A 22,164-nucleotide genomic window follows, 5' to 3' on the forward strand; every position below is an offset into this window, starting at 1 on the left:
ATTTCATTCATTCATTCAGATCTAGGATGTGTTATTTGAGTTTTCCCTTTATTTTTTGAGCAGTGTATAAAACACTGGCTGCATGATCTCAGTCAAGTATGTGTGACTCTGAAACACTGTGCATTTCAGAGAAAGAAAATACTATATACACACACTATATATCTACAGTATGTGATTTAAACTTTTCTTTTGTTCATTTACCTTGCATTTTGTTAATGAATAAAAACAAACTACTAACACTTTTTTATTTTTTTAAATCATTCTTACTTTGCTGTATTTTTTTCCACACCTGTCTACAACTTTTGCACAGTACTGTATCTTAACATTTCAAAATGGTTATAGTGTGCCAGCCGGGATACTGGTGTACTTTTAGACTAGTAAGAAGATACAATATATGCATAGAAAACTCATCTGCAGCTTGTTTTTTTTCTTCTTTTCTGTAAGGCCACCTGCACTCATTGGGTATTTGGTGAGTGGGTAAAAAAATACAGAAGTGGTGACGTGTTTCTAATATACTTTTCCTCAGACTGCTCCACTCCTGGTTTTGGCTTATAAATACTGAGGTAAAATACTGACCAAATACTGAAAGTGTGAAGGTGGCCTAAGGCTATGTTCGCTTGAGTAGTGTTTGATATCTGCATATGCATTTGTGCAGCTATTAGGTAAATTAGGTTGCTTCCATTTTTTTCATTGTTTTTGACTCTGCATTTTTTGTCTTTTTTTTGGCACGGGGCCACATGCTGTGAAAGTGTAATATGCTACAACATGTAAGTGCCTTATCACTGCCATTTATTAATAGGTTTATCTTCCCAGTGGGGTATGATACACACTCATTGTCTATTTTGGCACAAGGTAGTTTTCTCACCTAGCAATGTATAGTCTTATGTATGTATAATTGTTATATGAGGTCGTCCATGGGGTTACTCTGCAGTTTTATTTATTGTGTTATATTTATTCATTATTTCAATAAAAGCTGTTATGAGACTTCAGAGCACCATATTGTTTCTTTGTTAGTGATCTTCAGTTCAGGTGTCTCAAGAAAAATATCATTAATGTTACATGCTCAGTTTTGTTGGTTCTTTCTTTGGTGTCATGTTTTCACTAAATTTGATTTGTTTTTTGATGCTTCCTGGTATTTGGCTTATACAAAACTTTACTGATTCAGTCATGTGCGGATTACAAGCGTTTTTTTCCGGTGGATTTTCCACACCTAGCAATTCTATGGGGAAAGTAGGCAACTAAAAGTCAGCGCACCCGCCAGAGAAATTGACATGTTTCGGATTTTAAATCCACAGGCACCGCAGGTCAGATTGTGTCAAAAACTCATTGTGGAAACTTAGTTTCAGGGTATAATAAACAAAATCTAATAAAAAGGCTAAAAAATTGTCAAGCGTGTTGTTTTTTATATGCCACCCTTTCCAGTCTGGTTCCTCGGATTGCCTCCGTACAGGTGGGACAGCTGCCATGGGATGGAGACGTCGGCCTGGGCGCCTACACAGGGTGGTGTTCAGGTGATGGGCCGCAGCCATGTTCAGCGCCCATGTGGCTGTGGCTTGGACTAGTACCGGAGACCAGTGCGGGGCCGGAGACCATCGGACCACTGTGCTGCGCCACTGCTATGGGGGCAGGGAAAAGATAACATTTACAGAGGAGTCACCCACACCTGCCATGGTCTGGTCAGTGGGTGAGGGGCCCAAAAAAGGGGGGATCCCATAAAAACTGGGTGAGCAGACAGCGCTGGACCTCCTGGGGCTGTATAGCGATATAGCTCTATAGACTGGTGTGGAGGGACACACTTTCCCTTTCTATCTAGCTTCAATGGTGGAATGTAAAGCACAAACACAGCCGCACTGCTACAGCTGCTTCTACAAGACTTGTCAGCCTGCAGCCATGAAACCCGCCACTGAGCCGCTCCAAGCTCAGTACACACCTCACTGCGCACGCGTACACTACTGCTCTGCTCTTCGGCTGCGCCTGCGTACTTCCCGCCTACTGCAGCCGAAGCGCATGCGCCCTTCTGACGACAGTGTCTCCTATCCAGTGCGGCAGGAAAACCCGCAGCGGCGGCGGCGGGCGGGGAGGAAAGGAAACGGGGGAGGGAAACTGGGAAGAGGGTGGAGGGGCAGGAGGTAGGCGATAGGAATAAACAGGCAGGAGGAGGATGCCAAGACAGCCTGAAGAATAATTAATTGCAACCCTGCCCGGGCCTGGACATCATTATAGCTGCAAGACATTATCGGATCCGGGTCACTGGGGAAATAACGGAGCCGGTTCTGCTACAGAGGGTAATGGAGAAGATGGCAGCTGTCAGCTGGGAATGTGTTCTCAATGAATGGGATGCGGCTCCCCGTCACGTATGAGCCATCCATCAGTGTGTACCGGGAGGATCGCGGGGATCGGCAGCGCAGAGGATCACCTGGCCACAGGATCACCCCCTCCAGTGCATAGGATCAATACCTCCAAATCACAGGATCACCTGGCCACAGGATCACCCCCTCCAGTGCATAGGATCAATACCTCCAAATCACAGGATCACCTGGCCACAGGATCACCCCCTCCAGTGCATAGGATCAATACCTCCAAATCACAGGATCACCTGGCCACAGGATCAATACCTCCAAATCACAGGATCACCTGGCCACAGGATCACCACCTCCAGTGCATAGGATCAATACCTCCAAATCACAGGATCACCTGGCCACAGGATCACCCCCTCCAGTGCATAGGATCAATACCTCCAAATCACAGGATCACCTGGCCCACAGGATCACCACCTCTAGTACACAGGCACTTGGGCGATCACAGATTTTATCATAACCATCAGCAGATTGTGAAGCCTCCTGTCATTGTGACATCTTACTGATGGTGGGAGAAAGCGGATCCTACAAGATCCCTAGTGGACAATCACCAGGAATACAGCGGATCTCTAAGATGAACCTACATGTAGTCATCATCACCTTTAAACACTAAAGTCTAGACACACTACATGAGATATCATGTGTACAGCGTCCTAGGATCCCGGCCTGCTGCTATTATTTCTAGGGATCCTGAGAGGTTACCTGTGATCTGTCCGGTGTCTGGACCTCATTGGATCAGGAAGGTTCTCCCTGTGCTAGGTTCTTATCTCTATATATCGCGGTAATGGTGCGAGATTGCTCTGCATCCTCGGTCGGCTCTATTGCTTAATACCTTATATTGACTGGCTTTATGCTTCAAATCATGTAAATTGCAAGGCCGACAGATCTCAACCATGGTGGATATAGCTGAAAGTGGACAGGAGGTGAAGAAGACCTTCATTGTTCCAGCCATCAAGCCATTTGATCATTATGACTTCAACAGGGCCAAAGTGGCCAGTAACTTGGCCTGGTTAGTTGCCAAAGCCTTCGGTGCAGGTAAGCTTTTGGTCTCCAGAGAAGTACGGTAATTCATGACTGGTTTCCTAAATGTAGTTATGGGGCTTTTCCAAAATCAGAGAGTATTTGTTACAAGGTTGCACTGGTGGATGCTGGGGTCCCCACCTAGGCCTTGACTGGTGCCTAAATGGCTAGACCCCATTGGCTGGCCCTGAGTGTTGCCTTAATTCAGTGTTTCTCAACTCCAGTCCTAAAGACCCACCAATAGATCATGTATTCAGGATTTCCTTAGTATTGCACAAGTTATGGAATTGTTATCTGTGCAATACTAAGGAAATCCTGAATACATGATCTATTGGCGGGTCTTTAGGACTGAAGTTGAGAACCACTGCATTAATGGGTAGATCCCTGGCTGGCCCTGAATGGTGCGTTAATGGTTAGACCCCTGGCTGGTAAAATTCAGAATAACTCAAGGTAAAATCCCATTTATCCCAGATTTTCATTCAAGGCCTAAGGGTTATTCTTGTTGCCTAGTGACAGCATCCCTATAATCGGGGGATGGGAGAGGCCCAGCTCCTGGATCCTGACCAGTAGGACCCACTACTAATGACATGCCAAAACATTGTGCACTTGGATAACCCCATTTATGACATGACGGTCATTATTACCCTGTGCCCCAGCTATATATGCTATAGGCTGTGACATTATCATACAAGCCTGCCATGAAGAGCTATTTCACCTTACTCCCAGTACATATAGCATTGCATGGGTTCCTATTCTGCAGTTATGGTTTCTCATACCCTGACATGACATGCAGCATTGTCGGATGTCGGTGATGCCTGGAGTCTCCTCGGTAGAAATGTAAACCATCACAGGAATGTGTATGTGAGTCAGCCCTGGGGAAGTGGTTATTGTGGAGTCCAGCGGGGGGCAGGCAACACCCGGAGGGGCTTGGTGCTCCTGGGATGTGCACATGATATGTGGGCACGGTGTTCCTGGGATGTGCCTGGCATTGAATGAACACTGGTAGAAATGTTGTTCCTGGCATTTTCCTGGTTGATCCAGGAATGTATTAATTTACCCCGTGCCACACGTTCACTTTCAAGGGATTAATAGGATTATAGATTCAGATTTCATAAATCCAGAATAAGTGTCTACGAAGGATGCAGAAGGAAATCTTTCTTCCAGTCCTAATTGTTATGTTGGTTGTGTTGGTGTTCTCTTCTGCCAATGAAGAAAACACACAAGTAGATTTAGGAGAGGGTCTCCTGTAACGGTTGCCACATGCCACCCACCCCAACCATCATAGAACTTTGTGTGATTCACATGGATTGTTAGAGACTGAAGGTACATTCATTTCTAGTTTGTTTTTTTTTGTTTTTTTTTCCTTGGACAGCACACGGACCCATGGCGCCTCATTGATCCATTCACACATTGGATTTAAGAACGGATCTGTGTCTCTGGTGTGTGAGATGCGGAGCAGGTCATATTTTCATTCTTTTTTGGAAGCCGACTCTAAGGCTATGTATGTGCCCACGATGCAGAAATGCTCAGGATTTTTTCCTGAGCGTTTCTGCATCTCCCTGGCAGAAAAAACGAATGCGGATTGTACATGCGGATTGTACATGCATTTTTCCTGCCAGGGACATGCGGATGTGAAGCGTTCTTCACATGCATTTCCGCATGCGGGTTGACAAGCGCTTTCCAAGCGATTTTAGCATCACTTGGAAAGTGCTTGACAACTCGGTCACACTATATAAATCCATGCAAACAGCATGGATTTATATAGTGTGACCGTTAAGAATGTTAAAAAAATAAAAAAATAAACCTATACTTGCCTTCCGATGGCCCCCGCAGTCTTGCTGCGCTCCTGTGCTGGCTGCCGGCAGATCGCGGTACGCTGTACTGAAAGACCTGCTGTCACATGACTGTAACGTCAGCGCAGGTTCTTCAGTCCTGTTTGATGTGTAGGCAAGCACAGGGAAGGAGTCCGGGGGCCGTCGGAAGGTGAATATAATCTTTATTTTTTTTATTTTATTTTTTTTTACAGCTTTTAGGGTACCTGGGTGTGGATGAGACTCTCCTCTCCTCTACACCCGGGTACCATCCGCACATTAGAACGCGCCAATTACGCAAGTACAGATGCAGTCTTGCGGAATTGGCGCGTTCTAATGCAAGTCAATGGCGGCGAAAACGCAGCGCTTCTGCAAAATAATTGGTAGTGCTGCATTTTTTTCCGCAATGATAATCCGCAGCGGAAATTTCCGCAGCATGTGCACAGCACATGCGGATTATCATTGGGGGACATGGCAGACCTTCTACCATGCGGTTTTTAAGCGTTTCTGCAGCGTTTTTGCTGCTGCGCAAACGCTTAAAAAACGCATCGTGGGCACACAGCCTAAGGCTGCATGCCCATGATCAGGAATAGCAGTGGTTTGGACACTGCGTTGTACAGTACAGGCACAGTGGATGGATTTATAGAAATCCTATGCCCACTGTGCCTCTATTTGACGCTGTGTAAATTCACCGGCAGCACGGCTTTACGAGCCGCAGCATGTCAAGTTCTGTTGAGGAAACGCTAGTGTCTGCAACAGAAATTTCTCCAATAGAATGTTTAGAATTCAGTAACTCTACATTGTTCAATGAACTCATGAGGATTTACCTACGGGATCACACCCAGCTAAAATAGGCTGCGTCCAAAGCGCTGGTAAAGCCTGTTGGTGGGCACATAGCCTTAGAGATGACACCTGAGAGACTGTCCATTTTACAGGATGTAGACCTGGAAGCGGATGTGTGGCCTTAAGGGGATTGCACACACTTCGAGCTGCATTACTCTGGACCCTTGCCCACCATGATGCCTAATGGCCACATGATTTGGTTTAAAAATTTTGCTGCCTTTGGGCATTTCTATGGTCGGAGTTCTGGATACATGCAGCAAGCCGCAACTTGTGCAATTGGTAATGAATTGACACTTTTCTAAAAAAAAAAATTTTTATTTTTTTTTTTATTATGGGACTCAGTCATCAGGTATTTGCTCCCCATCTGCCTGCAGCATGATGCAGGGTCAGAGACCTTGATTCCAGCAATGTACCACTTACTGGCTTGCTTGCTGTAGATTTGATAAGTTTTCTCTGCTGCAGTTCTCTGAATGCTGAGCTCTGTATAACCCCTTGTATAAGGGGTATACCAGATCTGCTCCCCACTGCACTGGGAAGTGAGTGGGGATGGTGACATAACGGCAGCTGATATGTGCCCGGTCACATGTATGAACGCCCGGTATTCTGCACTTGTACTATTCATTGGCACCATGCATTATAATGCCGAAATCAGATTGATGTCTCACCCTCAACTCATGCAAGTTTCCGCAGCACCATCACTTGAGATTATGTGCCAGATGATACCCGAAAACCTGGATTTTAGGTTGTTGTGCACTTATCAAAACCTCTGAATTTCTTGGTGGCCACCTGCTGATCCGTTCTCACATAGCGAACATGCTGTGTGCTTTCATATGTATACCATCCTAATGTGGCGTTCAAACTACCGCAATTATTCATGTACACAAAAAATGGTCCGAGTGTCATCAGTGTTTGGTCAGGGTCAGTTTTTACCATCAGTGGTTTTTACATATGGAAAAATATAAATAAACTGCAAAGCTTCTCAACATTACAATGTTAATCGCGGACAGCAGGCAGATCGTACACTGATGCCATCTGTATGCAGATGGATATTTTCACAAACAGACTTGTATGGGTAATTGTGATCAATGACTCAGATCAAAAATGTAAATGTCAACGATTTTTTTTTTTTTTTTCATTGTGGACGACTCAGTCTGCAAAACATGGAGACGTGAACAGCCATATAGACTAATAATGGGTACATGTTCCATCCATAAAAATCATGGATAGATCACGTAAGTGACTCATGGATGTCATAATAAGGCCTCAGCTCTCTGGTCCTCACACTGTGTGGTGCTGCTTAGGTCCCATAGGATGGTCTACACCCGATATGGACCGTGCTGTACACCTACCGCTGCCTGTGGGCAAGTAGTAAGAACATACAGGTGCATCTCACTAAATTACAATATCATCAGAAAGTTAATTTATTTCAGTTCTTCAATACAAAATGTGAACCTCATATATTATATAGAGTCATTACAAACAGAGTGATCTATTTCAAGTGTTTATTTCTGTTAATGTTGATGATTATGGCTTACAGCCAATGAAAACACAAAAGTCATTATCTTAGTAAATCAAAATAATTAACAAAAAACACCTGCAAAGGCTTCCTAAACGTTTATAAGGGTCCCTTAGTCTGTTTCAGTAGGCTCCACAATCATGGGGAAGACTGCTGACTTGACAGATGTCCAGAAGGCAGTCCAGGTCCCAGAGTCTGGAGGAAGAGTGGAGAGGCACACAATCCAAGCTGCTTGAGGTCTAGTGTGAAGTTTCCACAATCAGTGATGGTTTGGGGAGCCATGTCATCTGCTGGTGTAGGTCCACTGTGTTTTATCAAGACCAAAGTCAGCGCAGCCGTCTACCAGGAAATTTTAGAGCACTTCATGCTTCCCTCTGCCGACAAGCTTTTTGGAGATGGAAATTTCATTCTCCAGCAGGACTTGGCACCTGTCCACACTGCCAAAAGTACCAATACCTGGTTTACAAACAACAGTATCACTGTGCTTGATTAGCCAGCAAACTCGCCTGACCTTAGCCCCATAGAGAATCTATGGAGTATTGTCAAGAGGAAGATGAGAGACACCAGACTCAACAATGGAGACGAGCTGAAGGCTGCTATCAAAGCAACCTGGGCTTCCATAACACCTCAGCAGCGCAACAGGCTGATCGCCTCCATGCCACGCCGCATTGATGCAGTAATTCATACTAAAGGAGCCGGACCAAGTATTGAGAGCATTTACTGAATATACATTTCAGTAGGACAACATTTTGGATTTTAAAATCATTTTTCAAGCTGTTCTAAAGTATTCTAATTTACTGAGATAATGACTTTGTGTTTTCATTGGCTCTAAGCCATAATCATCAACATTAACAGAAATAAACACTTGAAATAGATCACTCTGTTTGTAATGACTCTATATAATACATGTGTTTCACTTCTTGTATTGAAAAACTGAAACAAATTAACTTTTTGATGATATTATAATTTAGTGAGGTGCACCTGTATAAGAACCTGTCGTGAAATAAACACTATTAACCTGCAGATATGGGGTTATTCTGTAGGTTAATAGTGTTCTGACACTCTGCTGCCGCCGCACTGAAAGCCCCACTGCCGGGAGGAAATGAACTTCTTTCCTTTCGGCAGCCTCCAGCTTTCAGTCATAGAAGTAGGCCGGCGTGGCTTCAGTCACCGCTCAGTACATAGTGAGCGGCAGCTGTAACCACGCCCCCTGGCACTGACAGCCAGCTCAGCAGTGCATCTGTACACTGTCGGCGGTCAGTCAGTGCTGATTGTTCTCGGCAGCACATATTGTTTCCACAGAACGATATGTGCTGCCGGTGACTAGTCATATAGGTGGGTCCTCAGTGGCTTCTCCCCACCCACTGACCGTGACGGACAAGCCTCTGTCTACCTGCGCATATAGGCAACACCGCAACGTTGCAGAGACGAGCACACCTGGCTGTAATCATACAGCCAGTGCCTGATATATGCTGCCCAGGGTTTGAGCAGCATGTGTCACCTGTCAGGTTCCTTTTAAGTGCCCCCATAGTTGTATGAGCCGACTATTGCACAGCCAGGTCCTTATCTGCATGACAGAAAGGTACAAGCTGTAAAATATGAATCAGCGGAGCTCCAGGAGGAGGAAGCGAGCAGGAGGCAGAGCCAGTGATAAGGCAGAATTCGGACTACCCCGGACTCCTGCTGGCACGGTACCTGAGCTGAGCATCCCTGAGTCGCCTCTTCACTGTAGACGTTGACACTGGCGTTTTGCGTCTACTATTTAATGAAGCTGCCAGTTGAGGAGTTGTGAGGCGTCGATTTCTCAAACTAGAGACTCTAATGTACTTGTCTTGTTGCTCAATTGTGCAGCTTGGCCTCCCACTTTTTTTTCTACTCTGGTTAGAGCCTGTTTGTGCTCTCCTCTGAAGGGAGTAGTACACACCGTTGTAGGAAATCTTCAGTTTCTTGGCAATGTCTCGCATGGAATAGCCTTCATTTCTAAGAACAAGAATAGACTTGTCGCGTTTCACATGAAAGTTCTCTTTTTCTGGCCATTTTGAGAGTTTCATAGAACAAACAAATGTAATGCTCCAGATTCTCAACTAGCTCAAAGGAAGGTCAATATTATAGTTTCTCCAATCAGCCAAACCGTTTTCAGCTGGGCTAACATACTTGTGCAAGGGTTTTCTAGGGTTTTCTAAACATCCATTAGCCTTCTTACACAGCCAGCAAACACAATGTACCATTAAAACACTGGAGTGGTTGTTGGAAATGGGTCTCTATACACCTATGTAGACACTGCAATAAAAACAATACGTTTGCAGCTAGAATAGTCATTTACCACATTAACAATGTATAGAGTGTATTTCTGATTCATTTACTGTTAGCTTCATTGAAAAAAAAAAAAGTGCTTTCCTTTAAAAAATAATGAAATTTCACTTTTGAACGGTAGTGTGTGTGTTTAGAATATATATATATAAAATTTCACATATATACAGTACATAATGAACAAATAAAGTAGCACACTGTAACACTGAGTATATAGATATGAAATATGAAATATGAATAGCATAACTGCTGTAGAAAAATAGAAATAAATGAAAAAAATTTTTTTGAAAAATTTTTTAGCGCATGTAAATATGAAATATGGAAAATGAATAGCATTACTGCTGTAAATAAATGAGAAATCTTAGCGCATAAATTGGCCAATTCATGTGTACCTGACAGCCGCGGTAAGGCGTTTCTCGATGTCAGGACCTATCAATGTGAATACCTCTCTAAGAGACCTCCGTCTGCTTATGTGTGGGAAAGACAGATCCTGATGCATTTAAAACCACCTGCGGCATGGGGGTGGGGGTGGAGTGCTCAGTCAACGCTGAATCTAGTAACAAAGAAAATGACGGCACTTCCACTACAAAAACTAGGTGTGAACAGGTGCTTACTAAGAGCAGCTACCTCCATATATAATGAACAAATAAAGTAGCACACTGTAACACTGAGTATATAGATATGAAATATGAAATATGAATAGCATAACTGCTGTAGAAAAATAGAAATAAATGAAAAAAATTTTTTTGAAAAATTGTTTAGCGCATGTAAATATGAAATATGGAAAATGAATAGCATTACTGCTGTAAATAAATGAGAAATCTTAGCGCATAAATTGGCCAATTCATGTGTACCTGACAGCCGCGGTAAGGCGTTTCTCGATGTCAGGACCTATCAATGTGAATACCTCTCTAAGAGACCTCCGTCTGCTTATGTGTGGGAAAGACAGATCCTGATGCATTTAAAACCACCTGCGGCATGGGGGTGGGGGTGGAGTGCTCAGTCAACGCTGAATCTAGTAACAAAGAAAATGACGGCACTTCCACTACAAAAACTAGGTGTGAACAGGTGCTTACTAAGAGCAGCTACCTCCATATATAATGAACAAATAAAGTAGCACACTGTAACACTGAGTATATAGATATGAAATATGAAATATGAATAGCATAACTGCTGTAGAAAAATAGAAATAAATGAAAAAAATTTTTTTGAAAAATTTTTTAGCGCATGTAAATATGAAATATGGAAAATGAATAGCATTACTGCTGTAAATAAATGAGAAATCTTAGCGCATAAATTGGCCAATTCATGTGTACCTGACAGCCGCGGTAAGGCGTTTCTCGATGTCAGGACCTATCAATGTGAATACCTCTCTAAGAGACCTCCGTCTGCTTATGTGTGGGAAAGTGCCGTCATTTTCTTTGTTACTAGATTCAGCGTTGACTGAGCACTCCACCCCCACCCCCATGCCGCAGGTGGTTTTAAATGCATCAGGATCTGTCTTTCCCACACATAAGCAGACGGAGGTCTCTTAGAGAGGTATTCACATTGATAGGTCCTGACATCGAGAAACGCCTTACCGCGGCTGTCAGGTACACATGAATTGGCCAATTTATGCGCTAAGATTTCTCATTTATTTACAGCAGTAATGCTATTCATTTTCCATATTTCATATTTACATGCGCTAAAAAAAAAAAAAATTTTTCAAAAAAATTTTTTTCATTTATTTCTATTTTTCTACAGCAGTTATGCTATTCATATTTCATATTTCATATCTATATACTCAGTGTTACAGTGTGCTACTTTATTTGTTCATTATATATGGAGGTAGCTGCTCTTAGTAAGCACCTGTTCACACCTAGTTTTTGTAGTGGAAGTGCCGTCATTTTCTTTGTTAATATATACAGTACAGACCAAAAGTTTGGACACACCTTCTCATTTAAAGATTTTTCTGTATTTTCATGACTATGAAAATTGTACATTCACACTGAAGGCATCAAAACTATGAATTAACACATGTGGAATTATATACGTAACAAAAAAGTGTGAAACAACTGAAAATATGTCTTATATTCTAGGTTCTTCAAAGTAGCCACCTTTTGCTTTGATGACTGCTTTGCACACTCTTGGCATTCTCTTGATGAGCTTCAAGAGGTAGTCACCGGAAATGGTCTTCCAACAATCTTGAAGGAGTTCCCAGAGATGCTTAGCACTTGTTGGCCCTTTTGCCTTCACTCTGCGGTCCAGCTCACCCCAAACCATCTCGATTGGGTTCAGGTCTGGTGACTGTGGAGGCCAGGTCATCTGGCGTAGCACCCCATCACTCTCCTCCTTGGTCAAATAGCCCTTACACAGCCTGGAGGTGTGTTTGGGGTCATTGTCCTGTTGAAAAATAAATGATGGTCCAACTAAATGCAAACCGGATGGAATAGCATGCCGCTGCAAGATGTTGTGGTAGCCATGCTGGTTCAGTATGCCTTCAATTTTGAATAAATCCCCAACAGTGTCACCAGCATAGCACCCCCACACCATCACACCTCCTCCTCCATGCTTCACGGTGGGAACCAGGCATGTAGAGTCCATCTGTTCACCTTTTCTGCGTCGCACAAAGAACGGTGGTTGGAATAAAAGATCTCAAATTTGGACTCATCAGACCAAAGCACAGATTTCCACTGGTCTAATGTCCATTCCTTGTGTTCTTTAGCCCAAACAAGTCTCTTCTGCTTGTTGCCTGTCCTTAGCAGTGGTTTCCTAGCAGCTATTTTACCATGAAGGCCGGCTGCACAACGTCTCCTCTTAACAGTTGTTGTAGAGATGTGTCTGCTGCTAGAACTGTGTGTGGCATTGACCTGGTCTCTAATCTGAGCTGCTGTTAACCTGCGATTTCTGAGGCTGGTGACTCGGATAAACTTATCCTCAGAAGCAGAGGTGACTCTTGGTCTTCCTTTCCTGGGGCGGTCCTCATGTGAGCCAGTTTCTTTGTAGCGCTTGATGGTTTTTGCAACTGCACTTGGGGACACTTTCAAAGTTTGCCCAATTTTTCGGACTAACTGACCTTAATTTCTTAAAGTAATGATGGCCACTCGTTTTTCTTTTCTTAGCTGATTTTTTTTCTTGCCATAATACAAATTCTAACAGTCTATTCAGTAGTACTATCAGCTGTGTATCCACCTGACTTCTGCACAACACAACTGATGGTCCCAACCCCATTTATAAGGCAAGAAATCCCACTTATTAAACCTCAAAGAGAGAGTGAGCGCAAAGCCCAATAGGGTTACACCTGTAGACATAGGGAATAATAGTAAAAAGGTGGTTCTCACCTGGTTAGGTTGTGTGAGGACACTACCATAACATATAAAAGGCAGCTGCAGCGGATCTCCAATAGGTGTCCCACAGGACCAGAATAAATCCAAAGGCGGTGCAGGTAGAGATATACGTCCGCGCCGCTGAAAAATCCTCAAATCTGGAACATATAATAAAATCCTTGCTTATTGGTAAATGCCTTCGCGTTTCTGGGTGTTCCACACCCCTTCATCAGGGCACCAACAGATATATGGATATTTGAGGATTTTTCAGCGGCGCGGACGTATATCTCTACCTTCACCGCCTTTGGACTTATTAAACCTGACAGGGCACACCTGTGAAGTGAAACCATTTCCGGTGACTGCCTCTTGAAGCTCATCAAGAGAATGCCAAGAGTGTGCAAAGCAGTCATCAAAGCAAAAGGTGGCTACTTTGAAGAACCTAGAATATAAGACATATTTTCAGTTGTTTCACACTTTTTTGTTAAGTATATAATTCCACATGTGTTAATTCATAGTTTTGATGCCTTCAGTGTGAATGTACAATTTTCATAGTCATGAAAATACAGAAAAATCTTTAAATGAGAAGGTGTGTCCAAACATTTGGTCCGTACTGTATGTGTGTGTGTGTATATATATATATATATATATATATATATATATATATATATATATATATATATATATATATATATATATATATATATATATATATATTTTTTTTTTTAGCTCCCCTCAATTGATTTGTGACCACTTTCAGATTACATCAAAGTTGAATGTGCAGTAAAACAAAGACCCTGTAAAAGCCACACAGTGCAGAATTTTTAATGAAAGAGAATTGCAATCTTTTTTTGTTTCTTTTATTAGCCCTAAACTCATGCATTTAAAAGGAATCCGTTACCTGGGTCATGTTGCCCACACTGCAGGCAGCATGAATCAGAGACTGGCTGCTCTTTTTCAGCTTGATATATTTTTCTCAGTAATGCTATGATATGTCGGTGAAAATTTAAATAGACAATTCAGTCGGGGACCATAAGCGGAGGTGAGTCTAGCCCAGCGCTGCCCCCTGGGGCGGCTTTTCCCAATGCTTCCCTTTCGGGCCGGCTCCCAGCACCACTGTAGGTGATTGGCAGGTCTCCCGCAATGAGAAGAGCCGGCCGAGGGGGCTAATCTCCTCCCTGGCCAAGATCTTCTAACTAGATTTTTATTCTTAAATGCCAGGCTCTTATTTATGCCGCCCGCAGTTTACGCAGCATCAATCATTTAACAAGTTCCCTTTAACCCTTCACAACCCTGGGATTTCCCATTTTTGCATTTCCTTTTTTTTGCTCCCCTTCTTCCCAGTGCCATAACTCTTTTATTTTTCGGTCAATATGGTCATATGAGGGCTTGTTTTTTGCGGGACGAGTTGTACTTTTGAAAGACAACAGTGGTTTTAGCATATCATGTACAGGAAAAGTTCAAAGTGCTGTGAAATTGCAAAAAAAAAAAAAAAAAATGCAATTCCACAATTTTATTTTTTTTTCTACCAAGTTCACTAAATGCTAAAACTGACCTGCCATTATGATTCTCCAGGTCATTATGAGTTTGCAGATACCAAACATGGATAGGTTCTTATTTAAGTGGTGAAAAAAAATCCAAAGTTTGTATAAAAAATAATAACTAAATAAAAAATGGCTCCATTTTTCGGGATCTGGGTGACGGCCTATTTTTTGCGCTCCGAGCTGATGTTTTTATTGATATCATTTTGGGGTAGATTTGATTTTTTGATCGCCCGTTATTGCATTTTATTGCAATGCTGCGGCGACCCAAAAACTCATAATTCTGGCGTTTTGATTTTTTTTTCTCCTTACGCCGTTTACCGATCAGATTAATTATTTTTATATTTTGATAGATCGGGCGATTTAGAATGGCAATACCAAATGTTTTTTTTTTTTGTTTGTTTTTTTTAGTTTTATTTTGAATAGGGTAAAAGGGGGGAGATTTTAAACTTTTTTATATTTTTTTTAAAAAACTTTTTTTTTTTTTTAACTTGCTTCAGTAGTCTCTATAGGAGACTTAAAGCTGCAATCATCTGATCGCTTGTGCTACACATAGCAGGGCTTCAGCCCTGCTGTGTGTAGCACAATTGATCATCTGCTGTGAGCGCATGCCACGGGTCGGCCCTCATAGACCCTGGGTGCACCACGATCATGTGACAGAAGCGCTGATGGGTGGGATTAGTCACATTCTTCCAGCACGGCCATGTTAAATGAAAACATGTGGACTCAGTGCCGGAGCCCGCATGGAATGCAGGGACACTACCTATGAGGTACCTATAAGTCATAGGTCGTGAAGGGGTTAAGTAAAAAAGAACATTGTGCCCAGAGGTAGCAATCTGTTTGTTTCACTAAATTAATAATTATGAGCTTTTCCTAAACCTAAATCCATGACCCCCAGTGCATACAGGGGAATTGTCACATCAGACTTTGTGCAGAGCGCCATCCTCTGGGACGGATGATGCGTTTATAGCGCCCCCTGCTGTGGTGTTACTGGTGAAGAGCACATGTAGGATAGAAGGAACGTGTATGACATTGATGGGTGACTTCACGATGAACACGGCAGATGATTGCAGCCTGTGATGTATACATGGCACTCACCAGCTGATACTACCGCTTGTTTTATCGTAACTGGGATTTCATAATGGAAACTCAGAAATGAAAGGAATCTATGTAATATTTATTATGTCTCTGGAAAACAATGTGTCTTAGTTTAGAAAACCATTAAACCGTAGCTATTTCCTTATGTGTCTGAGCTGCTCCCCCACATCATCATGCACATGGCTGCATTAGGGGTCTGCGTCTGATTTTACATTGAGTCCATAATACGCAGTGTGAGAGCCTGTACTGACAATAGCTCCAAATTTAAAAAGCAAGTACGGTATGTTAGTTTATTCCCATTTTTGTCCCTTCCTCATGTGTATTAAAGGGGTTGTCCACTACTTTTACATTGATGCCATATCCGTAGGATCGGGCATCAATGTATGATCGCCTGGGGTCCCGCACACGGCACCATTCCGATCAGCTGTCATCGGTGGCTGCGGCCGCTGGCCGGAAGTGCTCACCTGCAGGTCTCCGCCATCAAGTGGTAGTGGCCGCCGCGGAGTACTGCACATCCGCCTCCTGATAACAGCTGATCGGCAGGGGTGCCGCGTACGTGACCCCGGCCAATCATACATTGATGTCCTATCCTACTGATAGGGCATCAATGTAAAAGTAGTGGACAACTTTTTTAATGTTTGTAATGTATATTTCTACATAATTGACAAACTTTGCAGCATGTTTTAAACTTTCTTGCATAGTTAAGGGGGTATTCAATAACAATTTTCCAGCTATCGGACACCACAGATTTCAGATATCACCTGAGGATACTTGATGATTTGTGATTGCTGGAATCACCTCCTTAGGCCACGACCCCACTATCAGTATTTGGTCAGTATTCGGTCAGTATTTTCTCTAATAACCCACAACGACAGCACACAGGAGGATGTAACCCCACCCTAATAGGGACTGGAAAAACCAAGAGGTTTAAATAGCCCCTCCCACATCCTCCCTCCAGTGTTAGTTCCTGTCCCTATCAGGGATGAGGAGGTCATCCCCGGTGTGCTGGGCCGGCGACAGGCAGTGGGGGAAAGCTACTAGCCGGGCAGCGGAGGATCGAGCGGTCTTTACCTCTCCTCCTCAGGGCGCTGCTCCCGTCTCCTCCAGATTCTGGACCCCCTTCTGCAGTCCGCGCTCTTGGGCTAGGTCTGCAGGATCTTCTGACCTCTCCGGTCCATCTCCTCCTCCTCGTCTCCCCCCTGGATGTGCAGGCGATGCCGGCTCCAAGATGTGGAGCTCACGCCGCGGCGCCGGAAATGACGTCGGACGCCTGGCGGTGGATGATGATGTCACTTCCGGCAGTTTGCGTTCCACTGTGGACCGCATCAAAAAGCTATGGGGGGAAAAAGAGCGGAATGCCGCCGGTGATCAGAAATCTTCACCTGGACACCGGTGGAGGAGCCCTCTAAACAGAGGGAGGCACTGGTCCGGTCACCCATAAAAGTAGCCCTGGACATTAAGACATGTACAGGTAGGACAAAACCATGTCTGTTGAAGCTTCTCGCGCTGTATCTGTAGAGCCCAGCGCCGGTCCTGTCCCAGTAAGTATGGCACTGGTAGTCCATCTCCCAGATGCAGAAAATAGTGATTATAGCTCCACTCCCCTTCTCCCCTCTCTTGTAAAGGGACAAGGAACCTGCATCTGGAGAAAAAGTTAAACCGTCACGCAGATGTCCCATCTGTACAAAGAAACTATCGTCCTCCCATAGAAAGCCCCTATGCAAGGACTGTACGGAGAAGGCAGGAACAACCTTCCTTAATGGAGGAGATAAAGGGGATTGTACATGAGGAGATCAAATCCTCCTTAGCCTCGGTCACTCTCCCTGCTCCCTCACCTAGTCAGGGTTCTACATCTACTCCCTCAGCCGCCAAAAAGAGGAAAATTAGCCTGCCAGAGGGAGGGGAGAAGATCTCGGAAGATCTTCCAGAGGAAGGTGAACTAAGTCCAACCCCTGATAACTCCCAACGAGAGAGATATTACTTTCTATCAGATAGCTTGGAGCAACTTCTCATGGCAGTAAGGAGAACTATGGAGGTCGAGGAAGAGAAAGTGCCCCAAACAGTACAGGATCAGATGTTTGGGGGGCTATTTTCCAGGAAAAAAATGGTGTTCCCTATACACCAGAGTATTAGGGACTTAGTCTTAGAGGAGTGGGAATCTCCAGAAAAGAGATTAAATACCCCTACAGAGTTAAGGGATAGATTTCCTGTAGACAATGAGACGGCAGAATGCTGGTCTGAAGTCCCAAGAGTGGATATCCAAATTGCACGAGTAGCAAAGAAAACCACACTGCCCTTTGTAGATTCCTCTCAATTAAAAGACCCCTTGGAACGCAAAATGGAGGGACTGCTCAGAAAATCCTGGGAGACCTCGGCAACACTATTGAGCACCAACGCAGTCTCTAGGGGCGTAGCTCGATCAATGGCTCGTTGGCTAGATCAAGTAGAGGAACACCTAGTTTCAGGCACCCCCATAGAAGACATCTTGGCATCTCTACTGCTTCTACAGAAAGCTACGGGGGTTTTAGCAGACGCCTCTGCAGAATCCGTGAGAGTGGCGGCAAGAGCATCTGGGCTATCAAACTCTGTAAGATGGGCCCTATGGTTGAGATCCTGGAATGGCGACGTGGCATCGAAAATGAAGTTGTGTTCCATCCCCCTTTAAGGGGAAATACTTGTTCGGGCCAGCCCTAGATGATCTTCTAGAGAAGGCTTCAGACAAGAAGAAGGCCCTCCCGGAACCTAGGAATGTGAGGAAGAGGCCCTTTTTGGTCCCTCCCAAGAGCAAACCCCTCAACATAGGGGTAAAGGCAAAACAGGACGATAGAGCTACCCAAAAGGTAGAGGAGGCAAAAATCTTTTTCTCTCCCAAAACCAACATCGGAACAGACCATGACGTCAGGACAGTCGAGGGCCGCATCTCGAATTTTTTCCCTCAGTGGAAAGAAATCTGCTCAGACCCATGGGTCCTGAGGGTTGTCGAGTTCGGAGTAAAAATAAATTTCTCCTCCTATCCTCCAGAGAGGATAAGGTTAACACTGCTCTCCTCTCAGAGTCGTCAGGCCACCCTGATATCCGGTCTTGCAGACCTATTGTCCTCAGGGGTGATATCCCTGGTTCCTACAAGAGAGCTAGGCACAGGACATTATTCCAGACTCTTCCTATTAAAAAAACCAAATGGCTCACACCGAGTTATAATCAATCTAAGGCCACTGAATCGGTATATCCACTACCAACGATTCAAGATGGAATCCATCAGGTCGATGGTCCCCCTGATAGGACAGGACCATGTCATGGCCACAATCGACCTCCAGGATGCAAATTACCACATCCCCATACATCCACTCCACAGGAGGTTCCTAAGATTCGCAGTGGCTCAAGGGGATCAATTGGAATTTCATCAGCCCCGCGAATATTTGCAGAAGTCATGGCTTATATCAGGGGTCAGAACATTTCAACAGTACCATACCTCGATGACCTGTTATTAATCGGGCCCTCAGTACCAGTACTCCGAGAATATCTACAATTGACCACTCTGATCCTATCGTCTCTGGGCTGGTTAGTGAACCAGAAAAAATCAGATATGGTTCCCTCCATGACAAACATTTCTAGGAGTACTATTGGATTCCCACAGCCAGACGTCATTCCTGCCCAAACAAAAACAGGTCATGATAAAAGCAAAAATCAATGTCCTAAGGAGCCGAAGATCCATATCATTAAGAGACGCCATGTCGGTCCTCGGGTCTATGACATCCTGTATTCAGATGGTGGCCTGGGCTCAGGCGCATACCCGAACACTACAGACCCACATCCTTACGAATTGGGATGGATCCCCACAGTCTCTTAACAGGAGAATCCCTATACCACCACGAGTAAGGACCTCTCTATTCTGGTGGCTGAACGGAAAAAATCTGTACAGAGGAGTACCATGGATCCAGAATCCGCTGGTAACCATAAAGGTGGATGCCAGCGAAAAGGGATGGGGAGCCATGGTCTCCCAAGAGCTATTCCAGTGTATATGGACCAAAGAGGTGAGCCAACACTCATCAAATTTCAGAGCACTAAAAGCTGTAGAGGAAGTCCTCAGAGCAGCGGAGCCTCTGGTCCAGAAATCTCACATTCAGATATTTTCAGACAATATCACCACGGTAGCCCACCTTCGTCATCAAGGGGGCTCAAGATACGAAAGCTTAAAAGCAATCTCGGCAAGAATATTCTCCTGGGCCGAAGAACATCTTCTATCCTTGTCGGCTCTTCATATCAAAGGTTCAGTCAATATCCAGGCCGACTTCTTAAGCAGAACAAAGATTCATCCAGGAGAGTGGAGCCTAAACCCAGACGTCTTCCAGATGTTAGTCGAGAGATGGGGCTATCCAGAGGTAGATCTCTTCGCTGGACACCAGAACGCGAAAGTACCTCAATATTTCTCCTTGGATCCAAACGGCCCTTGCCTGGGCGTGGACGCATTCGCTTGCAAATGGGAATTCAAACTAGCGTATGCCTTTCTCCCACTACCTATCCTTTCAAAAACCTTACAGAAGATAAGGACCGAAGGGACCGGAGTAATCCTAGTGGCCTCTCGCTGGCCAAAAAGAAGTTGGTTTGGAACGTTAACCAGTCTGAGTGTGGAGAGCCCCCTAATCCTTCCTCCCATCAAGGATCTCCTTCTCCAGGGATCGATTCACCATCCGGATCCCGAGAGACTACACCTAACTGCCTGGCTTCTGAATTCCTGATATTTAAAAACAAGAGGCCTCTTAGAGAAAGTCATCAAAACTCTCCAGAAGAGCAGGAAACCTGTAACGAACACCATTTACCATAAGATCTGGAAAACCTTCTTAAGGTGGTGTGCACCCACTCGCCCAGACCCTCATAGGGCTGATGTGGCTCAGATTCTAGGCTTTTTACAAGAAGGTCTGGACAAAGGTATCAGACCTAGTACTCTTTAAGGTCCAGATAGCGGCGTTAAGTTCATACTTCGATCAAAGACTAGCGGAGCATCAGTGGGTGAGAAGATTTATGACAGCAGCCACCCGCATCCACCCTAGAGTAACAGACCTGGTTCCCCCCTGGGACCTTAACATTGTTCTGAAAGGGTTAACCCTTCCACCCTTTGAGCCCTTATCAACCATAATACTGGACAGGCTGACCTGGAAGAAATAAAAATTAATTTGAAGCATCTGTACTCTTGTGGTCCTTTGTAATAACACTGGAGGGAGGATGTTGGAGGGGCCATTTAAACCTCTTCGTATTTCCTGTCCCTATTAGGGTGGGGTTACATCCTCCTGTGTGCTGTCGTGGTGGGTTATTAGAAACCGAATTACCGATAACTGTAATTCTATTTTTTTCTCAGGAGTGGGAGCCAAAACCAGGTGAGGAGCAATCAGAGAAAAGGTATAATGCAGAATTTGTGACTTGTTTCACCTACTCCTGGTTTTGTCTCCCACGACTGAGAAAAAATACTGACCGAATACTGATAGTGGGACCGTGGCCTTAAAGAGGTGTTCATCAGCAGTATTTAAACATACATGGGCTGATGGTCACACAGTTCGCATGACGGAGAAATGCTTATTTTGTTGCCCCGGTGCTGCGATCACAGGAGGAGACCCCTTCATGTACGGTGCCCACTGATGACCTGAGCACAGTAGTTGTGTCCCTGTTCATACAGTGGTCTCGTCTGTTGGGTGGAGGTGACCTCACTAGATCTGCCGGCCCCTGGATATCACTGGAGGCTTCTAAATTGCACTTCTCATCCATTTCCACTTTAAACCATTCTGGTTTCATCATGGCCGTACAGGTAATCCATCACCAGCCAGCTCAGACTTGGAATCATGGAAGTTTATGAGGAATTTCAGAAACTAAAGACCAGTTAGGTGATTGGTGTCAGACATTTCAGGACACGTTTTCATTATCAAAATTCTCAATTCTGAGGTAAAATCTGTATTCAGTGAAGACCGACTACCATTACTGAGATAGGAGATGATTCTTATTAAGGATACAATACTTCTATCTACATAGGAGATGATAGAATCTCATCAGTAGTAACTATCATCTCCTATATAGATAGAAGGAAGAGGACTGTACCCTTAATAACCATCATCTCCTATCTCAGTAATGGTAGTCGGTCTTCACTGAATACTAATTTTACCTCCGAATTGAGAATTTTGAGAATGACTGATCCATTCTGGCAGAGAAAGAAGCAGATTTCTCCAATAAGATATTTTACAGTGTTGCTTATTTTCATGTCTACTATTGATTTATGGAATAAAAAGGAAAATGACGGTTACTCTTAAGGCTTCTTTAGCATTTACTAATGGGGTATAGAAGAAAACCCCGCAGAAACGCCGTGGAATGGAATTGATGACG

General features: G+C 44.1%; 1 protein-coding gene across 2 annotated transcripts in view; it reads left to right on the plus strand.

Moving 5' to 3' along the window:
- Window positions 1-1,997: 1,997 nt before the first annotated feature.
- The window catches only part of CAMSAP2 (calmodulin regulated spectrin associated protein family member 2), a 119,015-nt gene continuing 98,848 nt past the window's right edge, over window positions 1,998-22,164 (plus strand). For both annotated transcript variants that reach the window (XM_073642894.1, XM_073642896.1), the window contains exon 1: window positions 1,998-3,392. In XM_073642894.1, coding sequence (XP_073498995.1) covers window positions 3,251-3,392 — 142 coding nt within the window. In that variant the 5' untranslated portion in view covers window positions 1,998-3,250. The remainder of the gene's footprint in view (window positions 3,393-22,164) is intronic.

This window comes from Phyllobates terribilis, unplaced genomic scaffold (assembly GCF_046119375.1).
Source record: "Phyllobates terribilis strain yellow unplaced genomic scaffold, ASM4611937v1 Scaffold_8__6_contigs__length_399053987, whole genome shotgun sequence".
Classification (NCBI taxonomy): domain Eukaryota; kingdom Metazoa; phylum Chordata; class Amphibia; order Anura; family Dendrobatidae; genus Phyllobates; species Phyllobates terribilis.